This window comes from Pelmatolapia mariae, linkage group LG16_19 (assembly GCF_036321145.2).
Source record: "Pelmatolapia mariae isolate MD_Pm_ZW linkage group LG16_19, Pm_UMD_F_2, whole genome shotgun sequence".
NCBI lineage: Eukaryota > Metazoa > Chordata > Actinopteri > Cichliformes > Cichlidae > Pelmatolapia > Pelmatolapia mariae.
This window is the reverse complement of record NC_086241.1, coordinates 68,941,642-68,962,784: the sequence shown is the minus strand read 5'-3', so window position 1 is coordinate 68,962,784 and position 21,143 is coordinate 68,941,642. Positions and strand designations below refer to the sequence as shown.

General features: G+C 39.8%; 2 protein-coding genes across 2 annotated transcripts; both read right to left on the bottom strand.

Moving 5' to 3' along the window:
- Nucleotides 1-466: 466 nt before the first annotated feature.
- Nucleotides 467-1,589, bottom strand: ccr6b (chemokine (C-C motif) receptor 6b). Its single transcript, XM_063497793.1, has one exon. It carries the CDS (start codon nt 1,587-1,589, stop codon nt 486-488), a length of 1,104 nt encoding a protein of 367 aa, XP_063353863.1. The 3' UTR covers nt 467-485.
- A 7,980-nt stretch (nt 1,590-9,569) lies between these two features.
- On the bottom strand, nt 9,570-10,851 carry LOC134644751 (interferon-inducible GTPase 5-like). The gene is made up of 2 exons (XM_063497791.1): nt 10,293-10,851; nt 9,570-10,192 (listed from the first exon to the last, which is right to left on the bottom strand). The coding sequence occupies exons 1-2, from the start codon at nt 10,849-10,851 to the stop codon at nt 9,570-9,572; spliced, it is 1,182 nt and encodes a 393-aa protein (XP_063353861.1).
- Between the last annotated feature and the right edge of the window lie 10,292 nt (nt 10,852-21,143).

The following is a 21,143-nucleotide window of genomic DNA, read 5'->3' as shown; positions in this document are numbered from 1 at the left end:
ATTATTCCAACAGGGCGCTTCGTTCTCAGACTGCAGGATTATGTGTTTACATGTGCATGTCACAAAAATGAAAACCGACCTCGATGCCCCAAACATCCAAACCTGCCCGTTAAAAAAAGTAATTATGTTTAGTTCAGTTAAAGATGCGATCTATAGCATCAAACATCATGAGCAAAGAGTATAGATAACAACCTGCATGACACAGTTACTTCTAAATCACAAGAACAATACATGAAGTCAAAGTGTGAGATTCTGCTGCTGTGCTTTTACTTTTTAATGGATAATAAGCTCCTGTGGTCACCTGTGTTTCTGTGGACAGCTGTTGGACTTTATACACCTGTGAATGAAAAATGTCCAGTTTTGCATCATATAAACTGGATGCAGTTAGATGAGAACATCTCACAGTCTCTATTATTAAAGCACAGTTTCACAGCAAAGCTTGAGACAGACGAGCGCTGGACTGATTTCCCTTCATAGCTGAAGTGTTACGCGCTGAATGACGACATGTTGTTGGAGCCTTCCGACGACTTCAGCCCTGACATGCAGATCTCAGACGTGCCACGTGACGAGCGAGCGGTGTAGATGTACCTTTTGCTGAAGCACCAGAGGTCCAGCATGATCTGGCGGAAGTGGTTCCTGAACTTGACCCCGACGAAGGCGTAGAGGAAGGGATTGAGACAGCAGTGCAGGTAAGCGATGCTCCTGCAGGTGTTGAGAAATTTGAGTTTAAGGTTCTCTGCGTCGCAGCTCCTCTGCTTGAACAGAGACAGCGTGTGGATCAGCAGGGTCACGTTATACGGAAGATGGCAGACAATGAAGACCGCAACGACCGCCAACACCACCCGGACGGCCTTGTGCCGCTGGTTGCTCTGCGCCCTCAGCAGCGTGTAGATGATGCAGGAGTAGCAGAACGCCATCACACACAGCGGCAGCAGGAAGCCAACGGCCATCTGGAGGCTGGGTACCAGCAGCTTCATGAGCGCCGCAGTTTCAGTCTGGTCGAAAGACATCTGACACATCACGGTGGCGTGGTCAGACACCTCGGAGTTCTCTTGATAGGGTTCGGTGTAGATGAGCGTGGGCAGGGTTAACGCCACCGCAAACACCCAAACCGCCGAGCAGATCAGGCGGCTGTAGACGAGGGCGCGGGAGCGTGCCCCAAAGGAGCGCGTCGCCCGAACAATCGCGATGTACCGATCGCAGCTGATGCAGGCGAGCAGCAGCATGCCGCTGTAGAGGTTAATGCTGTAGGACGACCGGAGCACCTTACAGGCCGCCCTGCCCATCGACCAATCGTGCTGCTCGTTGTATATGACGAACGGAAGCGTAGCCACGAAGATCAGGTCGGCCACGGCCACATTGAAGAGGTAGACGTCCGTCATGGTCTTGGTTCTCTTGTAGAAGATGTAGGTCACCATCACCAGGACGTTGCCAATCAGGCCGAATCCGCAGATGATGGAGTGGATCAAAGTCTGGGCGATGACCTCACTGGGGTCCGGATCCATGATGCAGAAGCCGTCATCATCGATATATGTCTCAGTACCGTTGTCATAGTCACCGAATGTCGCGTTTGCAGGACTCTCCGTCATGTTTGGGACCTGGAGAAGAAAAGAAACATGATGAGTGAAGCACCAACTGGAGACATTTTCAGAAGGACCTGAAACACGCTGTGTGTGAAGGTTTGATCGTTTGATGTTGTTCAGGTTCAGCGAGGATCTCCGGCCTCCATTGTTCCCTGTAGATCTGACGTGTTATTTAATGCTCCATCGTTCAGAGAAATGCTTGTTTATAAAGAATTAAAACACAGAAATCGTGAATTTTTCCTAAAAGCTGCCCAGCTGCTGCGCTGTCTGGGTTCCCATCCAGGTGCTTCAGGCCGTCCTGGAGCTGACCTTCCTCGTGTCTTCGGGTCAGTCATGTTTACATCGAGGATCTCTCCAGCGTGAAGTGTCTGACGCGCTACATGAGCTGAAGCCGCGGCGTCTGCTTCCACCAGTCAGTGAAGGTCTCGCAGTCACATGTGGGTTTTTTGGTCTGTGCCTCTAATAGCTTCCTGTTTCTGCCACGTTTCCACTGAACGCCGCCACAGCAGCTCCGACCTTAAACTTCAGCACAGTATCTTTGGTGGTTTTTGTGTTCCTGTCTGCTCTGTGCCACATAACGATCTGTTGGCTCAACTCTTCTCTGGATGAGTCGGTCTCATCCACTTAACAGCAAACTCAGCAGAACGAGTCTGAGACTCAGACGCAAAAGTTTCAGGACACTGAAGTTGTAAAAGTTTACACACCGTCTGATTTCTAAATGTGTGATCGTGTGAGGCATCATTTTGCAATAATAATAATTATTATTAAACCAATTTTAATTTGAATCAAATCCTTTGATTTGAAGGAAAACTTTGAAACATCAGCTGTGTTGAATAGTTTGATCTGATTCTCACAAACAGCTGAATTTCTGTGATTTCTGTCCTGATCTAAAGCTGCAGTTTTACTTCCAGATGTAAAATCTGTGGTGAAAAAGCCAAAATTAAACAACAGAAGGTTCTGTGTGTCCTGCAGTCAGTGTGATGACACCAAAGGAAAATCCTCGTGCCATCATTAATGCTTAGAAAGCAGGTTTCACCTCTGACAGACCACCGCGCTGTCTGATGAAAGAAGATATGAAGAGTTCAGCACCAACACTACAGATAAATCCAGCACAGTGTGCACCCTGCACACACCGGGGGTAGAGACTCCTCACACCTTTTCTAGTGGTTTCAGAAAATAAACCATCGTTCCTCTGGTTGTGAATGACCCACTTTCAGGCCGAGGCGATGCCTGCACAGGTACGCTGTGCTTTGTGCTTCGCTCAGAAAATGATCCGATTGTTATCAGAGGGCATTTCAGATGTAATGAGGTCAAAAAACAAACACTAAGAGCCAAACTGAAGTGAGAAAATCACCAAAAAGGGAGTGCAGAGGCTTTGTGTCTGCAGAACTGCACTTTAAGCTGCTCTCGTGATATTTCAGAGTTTTCTTTCATTGTTCAAACACAAACGAAGATTCTCTGAATCAGACTCTGATTTCTGAAGAAACCAGCGAGCTCTAACCTCCAGTCCGGCCCACTGGATAACATTTCATTCACTCGCTAATTTATTTATTTTTCAATAAAACTATGCTGTCGAATGAGAAGTTAAAATCGGTCTAGATGCAGACAAACCAAATATAATGATGTCAAATCCAAATAGTCAGCATCGTCACAGACCGGCGTTTACTGCTGAGTTTAACTGTTGGGCCTCTGTTTGTGGCTGTGAGATCGTCGGTCACATCTGTGGCTGTAAAACTGTTTCAGAGCTTGTTTGACTCATTACTAACATACATTAAAAAAAACAAGATCAGATTTATTATTGTTATTGTTGAGAATCAGAGGAAAATCCACATTTTTTTCAGAACTAAGATGATGAACTAAACGTGTGGATAAAATGTAACAGTTTCAGATTTACTGAATCCAGATTTTATCACCTCGCTGTTAAATTTTGGGCTTTTTCCAGGAGAAATCTTTGAACTATTTTTAGTAAAAAAGAAAAATTTTGAAGTTTTTTTTTGTTTGTTTGTTTTTTAAATAAAGCATTATAAACTTGAGATCAAACCGGGCCGCATGTGGGCCGCGACCTACAAACAGTGTGACACCCCGGCCTTAATGAGATTAAAGTACCTCATTTGACCTTTTTTGAAATCCTTTCACAGAGTTAAATCATCTAAGACTTCAAACGTCACTTCTTAAACACGACGACTCAGAACTGTTCACAGTTTTTCTGATCTGAGCTGATATAAACCAGCGAGGGTGGGGGCAGCGTGAGAGGCAGAGGAGGATGAAGGGAGGAAGATGGAGGGCAGCGTGCACAGACAGTCCTAACTCATATAAAAAGCAGAGGACACGCAAGTGTGAGATTTAAATGTCTCATATTTGATGTGTTCATGAACGTGGGTCTGTGCGAGGATCCGTCTGCAGGCTTTGAAGCCGTTTCCCACACGAGCTCAACGTGTCTTTGAACAACGTGTGACTACAAAGCTGCTGAAATACAGAGAATTAAACAGGAAATTTTAATTATTAGTTTTTGTCCCCCAACAGTTAAATATGCCTGTAACAAAAATAAGCCCACATAATAATAATAATAATAATAATAATAATAATAATAATAATAATAATAATAATAATAATACTTCTTCTTCTTCTTCTTCTTCTTATTATTATTATTATTATTATTATTATTATTATTATTATTATTATTATGTGGGCTTATTTTTGTTACAGGCATATTTAACTGTTGGGGGACAAAAACTAATAATTAAACAGGAAAAGTTTAATTATTAGTTTTTCTCCACCAACAGTTAAATATGCCTGTAACAAAAATAAGCCCACATACTACTACTACTACTAATTATTATTATTAATATACAAAAATCCCAGAAATTACATGAAATGAAAACTAAAAATTAAAACTTATAAATGAGCAACTAAGTCAAAAAACCTCTCAGTTTAAATTTAACTAAAAAAATTCAACATGATAATAATTCTGCTTGTTCTGATGTTTATGATGAAAACAGCAGGAAACAGCGAGCTGACCTTCAAAGTAAAACTTCAACCAGATAAACAAACTGTTAGAGCTTCAAACTTCAGTTAAATTATTTAACATGTATTAAGCAGCATTAATAATTAATATTACGTGTTGTTTCTTTGTTAAATCACATTGAATTCATTGATCTGAGGAGACTCCTGAGGTCAGACCCACAGCCTGGCGTCTCTCCACGGCCCAGCAGTCACTGGGACGCCGGCTCACATATTTCACATTTTCATATTTTCTCGCTTCCCTTCAAATTAAAATGCTATTTTTAACACATGAAGCTTTACATGGACATGATAATAATAATATTTGAGTGCCGGTGCTCTGGTTTCCTCCTGCAGGCCACAGACTTGCATGTTGGGTTAATTAGTGATTGTAAATCAGCTGCAGGTGTGACTCGTCTGTAATCTGAGGTCCAGCTCTGCTTTTACTTCATGTGTTTGTAGAATTGGACTTTAACACGTTTCTGTAGCTGTGTTAATAATGAAGCCTCTGCAGCGCTGTCATTAGTCTGACTGACTGTCTGCGATCTCCTTCTAATGTGTGGTTTGCCAATAAGACAGTTTTGGTGCATTGGTGAGGTTTGAAAGTTGAGTTTGGGGTTTAGAGATTTGAGTCACAGCAGTTGTGGAAAAACCATCAAAGCAGATAGAAACGAGGGATGGAAAGAGTTTGGGCGAGCGAGAAGTTATTTCACATGAAATCAGAGCGCGTCTGATGGACCCGTACGAGAGGAGGAAACATCAGGAGAACCTAATGTTCCAGTCATTTGTCCTCGTTTCCTTTTTTCTCACACAGCATTCGTGCTTCTTATAATTATGATACATGACACAGAAAAACAAGGTCATGGCTCCTCCCACCCGAACCCCTCAGAATCTTTTATTTTAGGTACATTAACTCCAGTATTTTTAATGAAGCATCATTATTATTATTATTATTATTATTGTTTTAATGAAACATTGCTACATGTCACTTTCATACTGTGGATATTTTCTGAGTTCCAGGCCCTGAAAGTCCACAGCAGGTGGGTTCAGATTTAAGCATTAAAAGAAAATTTCAGCATTTTTTAACAATTTCACAAATCCATCAGATGTTCACATGAAATGTTCAAAGCTGAAAAACACATTGAAGCTCTGTTTAAAAACTAAAGTGTTGGAGCCACAAGAGTCCAGAGCTAAAGACAAACTGCCGACAGGCCGCGAGCGTCAGTATAAATAAACTGCAGCAGTTTGTGACGCAGTGGAGCAGAAACCAACATTGGTGTCCTGATGTTTGACCTGTTTCTGATAAATCACAGTGCATTCTTGGTAAACCTTCGAGGCTCGTATTAGCATGTGGAGCAGGTAGCAGCCAGATTAATCTGTATTTGACCCCACGATCGTCTTAATTACGTGATTACCTGGAACGACCTGATATGTTTCGTTCTGTTGCTGGAATGAGGGAAGCAGGACATGGATGCTGTTTTCGCAGCTTTGAGGAAACACAGTTACGTTCTGAGTAAATGGACCCTGCAGCGCAGCGATAAAGACACAAACATGAACTTGAACTTCTTTAAAAACCTGCTGTGAGGAACAAATGCGACAGGCTGATATCGCTCTCATTTTACCTCTTTCAGTTCTCACTAACCTCAGTGAGGCTATTATTAATGAGAAAGGCAGTGAAGAAAAGACAACACCTTTCTAAAAATGCAAACTGGGAACAAACAGGGTTTCATATTTGCAGAACTGACAGTTCTGCAAATATGAAATAATATCTGTGAAAGGCAGTTTGTCCTTTAAAATCTGAAGCTGATCATTTCTTTAAAACTTTAAAAATTAATTCTGTGTTGCATCTAAACAAACGTTTCCCTACATGCAGCACAGTGAAAACAGACACTAAAATCACAATGCAGTGAAACAGTAAAGTGTAGAGCATGCATACCTTGCAGAGCGTTCTCCCTGAGCCGATGTTTTTCTGACTCCTGACAGAGCGGCGGCTCTTTAACAGCTCCTCGCTCTGTGTGGGTACACAGAGGGTGATGGCACCACAAAGAACAAAACCTCAAAGCAGGCGCAGTCGAAGCCTCGTTCTCTCAGGCTCGCTGACTGTAAAAAGCTGCTCTGATCTTCACGCTCACACGGAGCTTCCTTATCTGATGGTTTGATCAGCAAAGCCGTCACCAGCCGCGTGGGGACGTTCTTCCTACGCGATTCACCTGCCCCCACAAAGGTCACGTCTGACACAAAGGATTTCTCTTTTTTGTGGGAAACTAACATTTGATTAGCTGGCTGTATTTAAAAATGCTAATCTGTTGCCTTAAAACAAAAAAAAACAACAACTTTAGAGTTATGAGTTACATTAGCTAAATAAACGTGGCCTAGATGTGATTTGGAAGGAGAACCCACAATATTTGCATTGTGTGTCACTCTCACATCTGTGTGCCCCATACACCGCACTGTTACAGTAACACCAGTGACAGTGGTTTGTTACAGTAATAGTAAAAATAAAGTACACCTTTTATCTATTATGAGGTTTTTACATATCAGGGAATCATGAAATTCATCCTTTATCAAACACAGCAAGAACGAAATTCAGCATGGAGATGTTTGCAGCACCAGGCCTGATGATTTGGGCCCTTTTCAGTCGCTGAGTGAGTCATAAATCTTGTGTACATCAAAGTATTCTTTACTCATCTGTGAGGTCGTCTGTTCCACAGCTACAACTGGGACCAGACTGGGACCAAACAATCAACAGAACAATGATCCCACACAGAGGAAATCTAAAAAGCATTTCTAGGATTTTTACTAGTTATTTATTAACAGCATTACCAGTAAAAAACAGGTAAATGTACAAATAAATACTGGATACCAAATCAAACATCCAGAAGAATCCAAGTTTCCTTCTTTCTGTATTTTTAATCAATTTTATATAACATATTATACTTTATTTAATAAAATAAATTTCATTCAAAAAAACAGTTAATAAGTAAATAAATTTAAAAACATTTGAGGTTTTTGCAGGACGTTTGCCTCCATCTCTGTTGTTTTCTAACTTTGAACAGAAACTGATGATGTCAAACGTCAGCTGCAGGTTTTCTGGGAGTTTGAGAGCAAAGCTGAACTTCTGTATTTACAGGATAATATCTGAGACAACAATCAGAGATTGCTCCACAAAGCACCAAGTTCACCAAACTCTAACTTTTAACTCTGAGTTTCACAGAAACGCATGTAGGTGACAGGACAGATTCACCATGGCAACGGGTAAACAACGAGCAGAGCTCCAGGGAACTGAGGAAGATGAAGATGATCAATGTGGGGCATGGAGTGTATCTTTAAAATTCATCATCATCATCATCATCATCATCATCATCATCACTCAGTCACCATCTGGCCAGCTTGTAGATTATAGATAAAACTGCAGTTCTGCCAAATTTCATATCTGAGTTGTAAATCCAGTGATTCAGCTTCACAGGGATGAAGAGCAGGTGGAAAAACTGGAGATAATAATATGAATCAAACAGATGAGACCGAGTTTACTGACAGGCCTGTGATATAAATGTCAGTCTCATCTTCACTCAGATATTCACATCATCTCCACCTGTGATTATTTTCCATCCCTATAACTGATCACAACCCAGTAAACGATTGATCACTGATCAGTGTGTGCTCCGTGTTTAGATTTCTTCTTCTCTGTGTGAATGTTCACTGCAGTGCGTCTCCTGTTTCCTCTCCTGCTGCTGTTTGTGGCTCCAAAACAAACTGACAGTATTTGGTAGTGAAATGGCGCCACCTCGTGGCTCCAGGCGATGCATTTCACTGACGTCACAGCCAGTTAAAGTTAATCCTTCCTGTCTTTGTTACAGGTGATGAGGCTGTCATTGAAGGACTCAGGATACATCTGATGGCTGCAGTCTGTCCTGTTATCTCCTAGATGCGTTAGTATTCTCCACCATTAATCCTTATTCTGTTTTGTGCATAACGTAAATCTACATCATCGACTCAGGGTATCTAATATTGTGTCCACCCTGCACACTGTACATGCACACAGGTGGACGACATCTTATGCAGAAGGTGCATCTGAAACAGACAGGAGACTGTAAGGTGGAGTCAGGGGAGAATGTAGGTGGTCAGGTGGAAGCTGAAGAAGGAGGAGACAGTCTCTGGGTGGTAGAGTACCAGATGACTGAAGTGCTGAGGTAAGTTATAAATGATATAGTGGTGTATAAACATGCAGAGAGTGGCTGACCTACACACTAACACTGATGTTTATTTATCAACAACATTTTATTAATAATAAACAGGTGTGATGGTGATAAGTAATATAATTCATATCGTTATTATTTGTATTGTAGTTTCTCACTTTGACCACCAGAGGGCAGTGAACACTCATCACAATCTACAGTCAGCAGCAAGTAAAAACATCAAAACAACCCCTGATTCTCACATTACATCAAACAGTCTGTTTAACTCAGTGTTTCTGATGCTGGAAGCTATGATGTGAAAATATAATACAGCAAAACAACCAGTTTCATCACAATTTATTCAAACAACAAGACATGTTTGAGTAAAGGTAGAAACAGCTCAGATAAATTAGGTTCAGTTAAGTCCCTACAAATCAGACAAAACTCCAACAATCAGACATCACTCTATGACCAAAGACCTGGTGACAGAGGGAAGGAAAACTGCCTGTAACAGGAAGGAGACCCAGGAAGTTCAGCCATCTGCTGCGACTAGTTGAAGGTGGGTCATCGTATCTCCTGATGACTGTCCTGAGGAAGCACTTACACAACGGAAAAAACATAACAATGACTCAGACGTCTACACTTTACACAGTTCATATCTGAATAATATGATGATGTTTGTTTCTGTATTTATGTGATGATAATAAAGTTTGAGTGTGTGAAGCTGACCAGCTGTACAAGGAGACTGGTTTAATGAGGTTCATGTGTGAATCCCAGTTTCACTGAGTTTCATTGCCTTTTACTTCCACGCTCAGACCAGAGCCTTCTTTAACACCTTCTGAGCGTCTTCAGCGAGCTGCTTGAGGATAAAGTTCAGAACTCTGTAGGTCGTGATGAAGGAGAGGCTCATGGCTACCGGGATTCCCACTATGGGAATGAATCTGGACACTTCCTCTGCTCCAATTAATCCAGCTGCTCCTCCAAGTTGGGCGAACACCTTCAGGAAGAGCTCTTTAGTAATTTCCTTCGCAGCCACTGGTGAAATGATGACATCACGCAGCTCAGTGTATGACACAGCTGTTCTGATAGCGAGTCTCTTCAGAGATTGGACATCGAGACCAAACGCATGTACAAAATGTGTGACAGCACCAATCAGCACAGCAACATCAACAGCAACAGAAAGCCCGGGAACGGGAACAGCTGCAGCAGCTGCAGACAGAGTGGCCAAGAGATATAAGTGTACCTTTAAAGCTTTTTTCTTCTTGCTGATGACGTCGGGGTTGACGTTGGGCATGACATACAGCAGAGTGTCCCTCTTATCTTTGGGAAGCTCTCTCTCTAAGGTCTCTTGTAAGAGAGAGAAGTCGTACTTGTGGAGCTGAAAACTCGACATTAGGAAGACTCGTGGAGACTCGATGCCTAAGTCTTTGAGTCCTGCGTCACAGAGGAAACATGTCAACACCATCAGAGTCATAAAAATAAAAAACGATTAAAAACTAGATTTAAATGATTTTGAAAACTCGACCTCACTCACGCTGAATGCAGTCGTCTCTGATTTTTGTGAGAGTTTTCTCTTTGCTGGAGTCTGAAACACTTTCCTCGGCTCGGATATCGTTGTCGATCTTTGAGCGAACAAAGTAGAAATTTTTCTTCATCTTCTGAATCTTCTGAGCGAGTTTCACGTCGTTTTCTCTGAAGCGAGTGTCTGAGATGATGAGGAAGAAGTCATACTTGTCAAACCCAACAAGCTTCAGGTACTTCCTCGCTGGGAAGTCTTTGGTTCCGATTCCAGGAAGATCCCATAAAGTGACGTTGGGATTATCTGGATGGGGGTACGGTGTGACCTCTGACGTAGTTTCTGTGACACCAGTAGGAGCAGCGCCCTCGTCTCTGTTCTTTATCCCCCTGAAGGCATTAATAAAGGTGGATTTACCTGCACCACTTTCTCCTGTGATGGCGATATTTAACGAGACATTAGTTTGCTTTTCTAAATATTCTTTAATCCTTTTTGCTGCTCCGGCCGTGTCGTTGTTCTTCAGAGCTTCTTTAACTCCAGGAATTTCTTCTGGGCACGAATCATCTGGATCCTCCATGCTGATCCTGACAGAAAGAAAAACATAAAGACTTTTATTCTGGAATGCAGACAGATACTATTGATTATCAGTAATGTTACTGACGGCACACAGACACAGCACATGTGGGCAGTATGTAATTAAAGGTAAAACGGTAAAAAGCCTGAAACTTTTCCTTGACTTGAAAAAATAATTTGTGCTTATTCTCATTCTTGTTCTGATAGGACAGCAAACCTGTCACTTAACTAAGTTTAAGGTAACAGCAGGTACTCACTGGATTCTTCGTACTGTTGACACACACACAGCTGGATCAGCAAGAACATCGATCGGTGCTTCAGTTTGTTCTCACCTGGTTGTGATAGAGGTGCAGTACAGGTGAGGGCAGATCCACAGAGAGCGACCAATGAAAATGCTGCAACCTGAACCAACCAGTTTGTTTTTTTCTTTTTTTAACTGCAGGTGTTGTTGGAAACAGAGAGGAGGGCCGTGTGTGCATAACGGAGCCGCACCTGCAAGAGCAGCAAACATCATGGTTAAGGAAGTTTAAGGAAGTGAACCACAGACACTGTTTGGACAGTTAGAGTCTAATACTTAAAATCCACTGTTACCGTCTACAGCAGAGCTCAGCCAATAAGATCACTGTGTTTGCTGCTGTGATGGGCGATGAGTCAAAACCAAAGAATGTTTGTTTTGTTGTTTTTTAAGTTCGACTGGTTGTACCTGAGTTTGGGTGGAGGTTATACACACACACACACACACACACACACACACACACACACACACACACACACACGAAGCGCAGGCTGAGGAGTGGCAGCATTCTTACACTCATCAATCACCCAAAAATGTAGACGTAGTTTTAATTCACTTGCAAGCCAGAAAACTAAAAAAACAGTTTTATTTGTTGTTATCGATCTTCCATCTGGGCCTTAGAGTTTCTGATTTTCATACTTTTATCTCATTTAGTGCTCAGTTCTGATAAAATCATCATTGTAGGTGATTTTAACATCCAGATGTTGAAAATCAGTTACAGTAGCCTTTACATTTGGAATAATGGATTACACAGCTGTGAGGACTCTCATCACAGTAGGTGTCTTTCTGAAAGTGCTGTAACTAAGTTTAAGGATCTGCTGTAGCTCCTCTGAAAAAAAAGTCTCAAATGAGAAGTGGTCATGGGCCGGCTGAGTCATCTGGATTTTTCCATGGTGTCCCTGTGTTCCCTCCTCTGGGCGGAGCCCTCGTCAGTACACCTGTTATACTCACCTGTGGCAGATCCAGGCCAATCTGCAGGCAGTATTTAAGACTAGAAGAAAAATCAATCTGTTTCACCGTCCCCAATTGCAGCTTCTCCATACCTCCATTAACCAACCTCTCCCTCTGTTCATCGAGCCCCCCCACTCCAAACATTCACTGCTGTGCTTTAGTTTCACTGTCACTGTTACACACTGAAGGAGGACGAGGTTCATCCAGCTGCACACTGAGGCTTATTTCTCTGAAACACAGCAAAACAGCAGTTCTGTGTTACTGATGGCTTCTGTTACCATAACTGGCCTGTGTTACTTTTGTAAGGGATTACTTTGCCAGTCACTTATTTGTCAGAGTGACTGTCTGCCACCTACTGGTTACTGAGTTAAAGCAGATAACTCGTAAGCTGGAGAGGAAATGGCGTGTCACAAATTTAGAAGATCATCATTTAGCCTGGAGAAATAGTTTGTTGCTTTATAAGAAAGCCCTCCACAAAGCCAGAACATCTTACTACAACCCTAGGTTTCTCTTCAGCACTGTAGCCAGGCTGACAAACAGTCAGAGCTCTGTTGAGCCAACCATCCCTTTAACACAGAGGTGGGGGAACTCCAGGCCTCAGGTCCCGAAGGTTTTAGATGTGTCCTTGATCCAACACAGCTGATTTAAATGGCTAAATGACCTCCTCATCCTGTCTTGAAGTTCTCCAGAGGCCTGCTAATGAACTAATCATTTGATTCAGGTGTGCTGACCCAGGGCGTGTTATCTAAAACCACCAGGACACCGGGCCTTGGTACCTGGTACCTGGAGTTCCCCACCCCTGCTTTAATGTTGACTAGTAATGAACTTCATGAACTTCTTTACAAATAAAATTGAACCATTACTGAAAAAAAAAATCCAAAATTTGATAACTGCTGATATTTTAGACTCTTTCTCTCTGATCTTTCTGAGTTAACTTCAATAATTACTTCCTCCAAACCATCAACGTGTCTTTTAGACCCCATTCCTACAAAACTGCTCAAAGAAGTCCTGCCATTAATTAATTCTTCAATCTTAAATATGATCAATCTATCTCTAATAATTAGCTATGTACCACAGGCCTTCAAGCTGGCTGTAGTCAAACCTTTACTTAAAAAGCATCTCTAGACCCAGCAGTCTTAGCTAATTATAGGCCAATCTCCAACCTTCCTTTCATATCAAACATCCTTGAAAGAGTAGTTGTCAAACAGCTAACAGATCATCTGCAGAGGAATGGCTTATTTGAAGAATTTCAGTCAGGTTTCAGAGCTCATCACAGCACAGAAACAGCTTTAGTGAAGGTTACAAATGATCTTCTTATGGCCTCTGACAGTGGACTCATCTCTGTGCTTGTCCTGCTAGACCTCAGTGCAGCGTTCGATACTGTTGATCATAATATCCTATTAGAGCGATTAGAACATGCTGTAGGTATTACAGGTACTGCACTGCAGTGGTTTGTATCATATCTATCTAATAGACTCCAGTTTGTACATGTAAATGGAGAGTCCTCTTCACACACTGAGGTCAATTATGGTGTTCCACAGGGTTCAGTGCTAGGACCAATTCTATTTACATTATACATGCTTCCCTTAGGCAGCATCATTAGAAGACATAGCATACATTTACACTGCTATGCTGATGACACCCAGCTCTATCTATCCATGAAGCCAGATAACACACACCAATGAGTTAAACTGCAGGAATGTCTTAAAGACATAAAGACCTGGATGGCCGCTAACTTTCTGCTTCTTAATTCAGATCAAACTGAGGTTATTGTACTCGGCCCTGAAAATCTTAGAAATATGGTATCTAACCAGATTCTTACTCTGGATGGCATTACCTTGGCCTCCAGTAATGCTGTGAGGAACCTTGGAGTCATTTTTGACCAGGATACTTTGCTCCACGCTCAGACTTCAGGCCAACTTAATGTGACTTTCTTATTTTGAGCAGTGAGGGGTTTTTCTAAATCTGACTTTTTAATTTAGTTCATATGTATCTATCAATATTCTTCTTAGTCAGCAATGTGCTGCTGATGTCCTGATGACAGCCTCATCAGCTGCATGATCGATCCAGTCTGTGCATCAAGTCCTCTCCTGTACGTTCTGCTGAGTATTTATTATTCACCATGAATGACACTGGAGCATCTGAATGTTTTAAGACAAACTCATAAACAATAAATGTGTACCAATAAAATGTTATCAACAATGATGGAGATAAGTTATAAATCATACATATATCATTTGTGTTGCAGTTCCTCACTGTGACCACTGGAGGGCAGTGACCACTCATCACAATCTAGTTTCTGTGCTCCGCACTTCTACATGTTACATCACACCATACAGTCTCAAAAGAGGTTATTATGCTGAAAGCTACAAATGATAACATAGAAACTCCACCAGTCTCATCATTTCAGCTGATTAAAGTGCTGATGTTAACAAAGAATTAGAAAACAGCATCACATCATTTCTGTAGTTCTTCTACATTATATATTGTCTAAATTAGGGGTGTCAAACTTATTTTACATGCAGGGCCACATCCGGTCCACTTTGACCTTAAGTGGGCCGGACCAGTGAAACGTTCTGTCAGTGTGAAGAAGTCACCGATTGAACTGTTTTTCTACAAGATGAAGAAAAAAGAAATCTGTCAGCACGACTCTCTGGACTGAAACTGTAAGAAACAAAACTACAGAAAGCTCTGCTAGCTCACTGCCCAGACTGTCCTTTTTATGTTTCTTGTTTGAAGTCTGTAAAAATACATAAATAAAAATAAAACATTTCTATAGTAGAAAGCAAAAAACAGAAACTTTGTCATTGAATTGTTTATTGCTTAATTACTGAGCATAGTACGAATGGCCATAAGAGAGGGTTTTGTTTTATTTTCTTTATCAGTAGAAAAAAGCTGTAAAACTTATGAAAATACAGTTAAGTCCAAAATATCTGTGTGTGCTTGTTTGTGGTGAGCAGCAGATCAGAGAATTATAATAATTATAATTTATAATTGTTATAAACGGCTTCACGCTCACATCCAGGCCTGTGAGACTCATTCAGACACTGACTGTGGCTCTGGGCTACATGCAGGTATTTCTGTATCTCTGCCTTTCAAACACACTTTTATATAGTTTATCTAATATCCATCAGTGAACTGTACGTTTGGTCTTCTTCAAGAAAACAATTTTTATTCAGTGTTTTCATAAAAGTCTTATTTTTATGGATTTACCAGTGAGAACACACATGAGGTTTAAGGACAGGTTTGCCACATTTTGTCTCCATTTTCCAATCCACTCGGGACTCTTCCTTTCCTTTCATCTTCAGAAAATTCCTAAGAAAAATAAAACAAGTTTTTAAAATGTAGCCAGCATTTTGCTCTAAATAAAAAAACAAAAACAAAAACAAACCCACAAACCAAACAACCCAAAACAGATAATTAATGAATCATGAATACCTCCAGTTAGGCATAATTTTCCTTTCATAACAACCTTCATTTCCAAGAGAGTCTAACAGCAGTACAGATTGTGAGGAGATTTTGACAACCTAAAATAAAAATTGTATTTAGTAGAATATGTGTATTACACTCACTTAAGTAAACATAATCAATTGTAAGCATTTTCAAAATAAGAATATGCTGCTAAAAAGAACAATAAAACAAAAAAGAGAAAAAACACATGAGGTGTGAACATGTAACACAAGGATCCAGTGTGCACCGAAGTTCAGTGGGCACAACCAAATGTCCTCAGCCGGAAACAACATCTGTGGAATATTTTTAAGTTTATAAATGTTTAGATTCATTTACATAACATGCACTATATGACCTATATAACATCTACATTACCTTGCTGACACATTTAAACTTCCCAGAAAACAGAGAGGTTGCAACAACGCAAGACAACTGATACACGGGTTTCTGAAAAATGCAAGAGTTTTTTTTTTTAAAAGATTACAAAATTGTATAAAATACTTTTGTGAAATAACCAGCATACGTTCTTACTTGCCTTTTGTTTCCTAATGAGGCAGTGCAGGTATGAATCAATGACCTGTTTGGATTAAAAGAAGATTATTTTTACAGACCACCACTAGGACCAAAAATGATTACTTCACTTACCTCATCAGAAAGCCACCCACTGTCCTCCAGTGTGCGAAAAGAGGAGTCATACAATTTGTATGGCCCAACGACTGCCTCCACACGCCCGGTGTCTTTTGCAGCCCAAAGCCACTTCACTAAAAAACAAAATATGATAAGTTTCTTTACACTGTAAAACCCAACAGTGCATCTTACTAAAAGAAGTAAGTTGTTCTTACTCAGTTCTGAAAAATAGCTAAAGTAACTTTCATGAAGTGTGTTAGGTAGACCCAAAAGTATACATATGATATAATAACTTTATTGTAATAAGTACACATGATGTTTTTGTAACATTTTAAGTACTGTTGCTTTAAACTGTTTAAGTTGTGCTAATTCATTTGTATTAGTCATCATCCACAGCTCCGCTCCCAGTGTTTTGCCTGGACTTGTCGGCCATGAGACATGAGCCTCATCAAGAGAAATTTTGCGAGAGTGGAAAGTACAAGATAAACGTTATTTTTATGTTTTTTGTTAATGCTTACTTCTAGCATACAAAACGTACATTTATCAGACTGCTTTGCTTTAGTTGTACTTTGTTGTAATTTATCAGACTACTTTGTTGTAGTAGCTATATAGAAAAACGTAACTTAGCTTGCCAGCACACAATTCCCGCCTAGCGCTGTATGAAGTCTGCCTTCACAATTTAAAAAATTAACGGTTGGTGGCTTGTTTCAATCAAATAGTTGGTAAGTAGTCTATTTTTTGCAAACTGCAAAACTTTTGGTAAAATCAGTGTTTAGGCTTTTCTGACTCTGAACTTTATCAATTTCAAATGTAGCCTACTTTTGACACAGTGCATGTGAAAATAGTAGAAGATTTATTTAGTGTTAATTTTAAGAGTTTAATGGACAAGTTCGCCTTCACAAATTTTAAATATGATGGTTAGCGGCATTTTAGTCGTGAAATAATTTACCTTTTCAAAGCTGCACTGCACCAAACCTAAACGTTTCTGACTCTGTACTTTCCAAGGGTTAGCCTATTGTGTACTTCACTTGTGTAAAATTGCTTTATTATTTTATAACGTATAGAGTAGTTGACCAACCTGAATTGAAAATGAACTGTAGTGCAAGAATAAATCTTACTGTTTTCAAAGCTTGTGTTATCCAGGTTGACTGTTTTTAAGTGAAGTAAAAGTCTAAAAGTAAAAACTGTTCTGCGAGCTTTCTGTTCTCATGGCTTTTGTGTTATTACAGTCAGACGATTGAAGGAGCAGTAGCATGCCGAGAGATCATCCAGCACTGCACTAAAGACAGCCAGTGAAGGTGATTTTAAAACAATTTGGCATCAAAATGTGGAATTGCAAGTTGTGTAGTTTTTCTACTGCCATAAAAGTCATGTTGTTGAAGCATTATCGGCTCAACCATGGTCAGTACTCCACAATTTCACCCTTACCCTGTCTCTACAACACCTGCATGTGTACATTTAGTACATTTAATTCATTAAAGATACACATGTCAAGAAGAAGTTCAAAGAGATTCTTAATGTACTGCTCATCAGAAACAACATTTATTTTCTCTTGGAAGACTATGACACTTATTACGTTGAGCACTTGCGTTCATTTGAAGTAGCAGAGAATCAACAGAGGGGTCTCCGTCACGGTGTAAAATCTCTGTGCCAACTGTCTGACCACATGCCGCATTTTGCTTACAAGATAGCAAATGAACTCATTCTAACAACAAACCATTTCATTCCAGTGTCTGACTAAAGAAACAACTGAGACATCAGCTGATTCCACCAATTTGTGAACCCATGTAAAGGTAATTCATCTATTCAGTTTTTTTGTATTCACATAAATGTTTTCTATACTTTTGCACAATTAATATTTGTAAATAACTGTAAACACAAACATGCATTAAAATGCCACTATAATATGTGAAACCTGTCTGTTACAGAAATAGAAAATTCAGATGGAGGCAACAGGAATATTGAAGCATGGGTCATCCTTGATAAGGATAACGCTGAAGAACTTATTTTGCCATCTCGTCCAAACAGTGTGCAAGCCCTCATAGATGAGATCAAATCTAGGCTAAATTTTACTTTTGACTTTCGGCTTCAGTTTCATGACCCAGATTTTGATAATGCCTTGTGTAATTTGGTTAAAATAGAAGACCTGCCAGCTATAGCATCTGCTAAAGTTGTCAGGTTAGTTGAGCTGGACCGGATTTCAACGAGCACTGATGACACAATCCTTCAGACTGATAGCACTGATACCATAGATTCACCAGATGGCCAGAGGTTTTTATTGTTCCGCCATTTTCTTATGAAGTGGAACATGTATTAAGAGAGGGTAATGCAGCATTTGATAAAGATGGGAAAGTAATTACACTGACACGAGATCAAAAACACAACATACTTGAGACAACGGGGGAAGAAATCTACAAACTAAAAGCATACCCTAGTACAACACAAATTGGCAAGGCTGCAGAAGCTTTAGTTAGAAAACATCCCTGTCTGAAAGAGAGGAATTCTGACACTGGGTGGGAAGGGTGGAAGAATAGCCTGAGATATAAAATGGGAAACCAAAGAAAGAAGTTGGCTAAAGCTGGCATCATGGATGTTACTGTGAATGCTGGAAAGCGCAGCAGAACAAACCCAGATGGAGCTTCACCAAGGGCCAATATTAAAAGACCTAGGAGAGGTGAGGTCAACTTCCTTCCTTCTTATCCTTCTGGAGAAACAAGGGAGTCTCTGGAAACCAGAAGACTTGAGATGGTAGAGGAGTTCAAGAAGACCTCAGCAGAAAGAGACATCCCTCTCATTCATCAGCATATGATGCGCACTTTTGCACTCCGGCGTGAAGAGATTGTCACAACTTCTCCTCCTGTATCAGAGCTCAAGGACAGATGGCCAGCACTCTTTGATGAGACACAGGTAAGTACAACTACGTATATAACATTTGCTGCTCATATAGTATGCTGTGTTTTGCTTATAATATTTTTGGATACTCCTCAGCTCTACTTTGAATTTCATCGGATCACCAATCAGAATCTGCCACATGTGTTTTATGCTGCACTGGATGATTATGCTCCTCAGCTGATTGGACTTTACAAAAAGAGGAAAACTGGACGGGTAGGTGAAAGGATGGAGCAGCTTTTGTTGGCATATGGAAAACAGGTATTTAAAAATACTAATTATTATTCTGCTTGCTTGGCAGTTGCCATTGTTATGTTTATATATATATATATATATACATATATACATACATTTATTTATTTATATTTTTTTTTAGGACAAAAACGACATCTATGCAACTAGAACAGCAGCTCTGGCTCATGCAAGGTACTTGGGTATTACAATAATTTGCACATTGGAATTTAAAAAAGGTTGAAAGGAGTTTATAAGTCATCTGGACTTGGGTTGAAAGCTGAAGACGTGAAGTTGAATGACTTATAAACTTCTTTCATCCTTGATTTGACTACCTGGATGAATGAAAAATGAACCTTCATTGTCAACTTAAAACATGTTATGATATATAGAATTTGAAAAACTGAAGAAAGGTGCCTGACCATTTGTATTTATGCTTTTAACAGAGATATTACAGATGAATAATTGTGCACTCTGTATTATATCTTAGGATGAAATTGAGTTCTATGAAGCCACAATTGCTCTGGTTGCTGATGTCGATGAAGAGGAGGTGCCTGGAGGAGTTCCTTTCTCACCATGCCAAGTGTTCATAGTACTTGAAGATCAGGTTGTTATGACTCATCACTCATGGACTGATGCACTGGTGTGTTTGTTTGGGCTAATCTATGCTCTGCATCTGAGCTATCCTGAGAAGTGTACTGGCTTTTTTGAGTTCATTCAAGTGGTGTTGCTGAAGCTAGACGATGAGAGAAAGCAACTAAAACCAAAATTGCAGACACTAAAAAATGAGCTTGTGTAGATGATGTTTGTTTTTCACTGGTCAGTATATTCGTGCTTTTTCAGTTATCTGTGAATGGCTTCAATAGTTTTATTTGTTCAGGGTAATTAGCTTTCTAAAAGGCAATGTATAGAAAGCTAAGAATAAGGAGACAATCCATATTTGACGTTTTGTTTGTGATTGAAAAAAATCTTCACATAGTGTGTAATCTTAAGCTTATTTCTAAGAATATATTTTAGTTACATGGAAATCTTTTGGGAGATAACTGATAATTAGTCAATATGTACAGTATACTTTCAAGCTTTATTTTTTAATTGTGTGATGAGTGCCAGTTCACTTGATTCGAGGTCTGGGCAAAACTGTTGAGAAGCCACAAATACCTTTGAGAATATTTTTTGTTAGTGACATCCTTAGTTCAGCTGTGTTCTATAGTTGCATTGCTGTAGTGCATGTGATTTCATTATTATACTAAATGTTACTTAAAATTGTGATTGTTATGGCTCTAATTGCCTCTAGACTATTGTTTTTTATGATGTACACCTATGTATCAGGTCTACATTACTAAATTTGTGTTTTGTACATTTAATCGATTTTCAAAATGCTACAAAAAACATTCAAAATTCCCTAAAAGCGCAAGTTTTAAAATGCCTAATTATTTGTTATTTGATAATGGCTTTAGCAGTCATAGTTTATGACTGAAAGTATGGTTGTATTCATTCTGTATTTTCTCTGCAGTTAAAGTTAATAAAAACTGAATGGAAAGAATAATAGCTTGGTTTTGTGTTAATAGCACTTGAACCATTTGGTGCAATCGGTTTCCCCAATTGGATTAAGTTGTTTAAATACAACTATTTAAGTTAATTTAACTTAATTTGAATATGAGCATGTAACACTTTAAATAAGTTTGAATAAATACAGCATCTTAGTACAACAAATTTAATGGTTTAAGTTAAAACATACTAAATACAATGAGTAAATAAACATAATGCATTTGAGTTACATTATCATATTTGCTTTGGGTTCTCGGGACTCTAATAAAGTACTTAAATAACCCAAAACTGTTTAAGTTATAAAT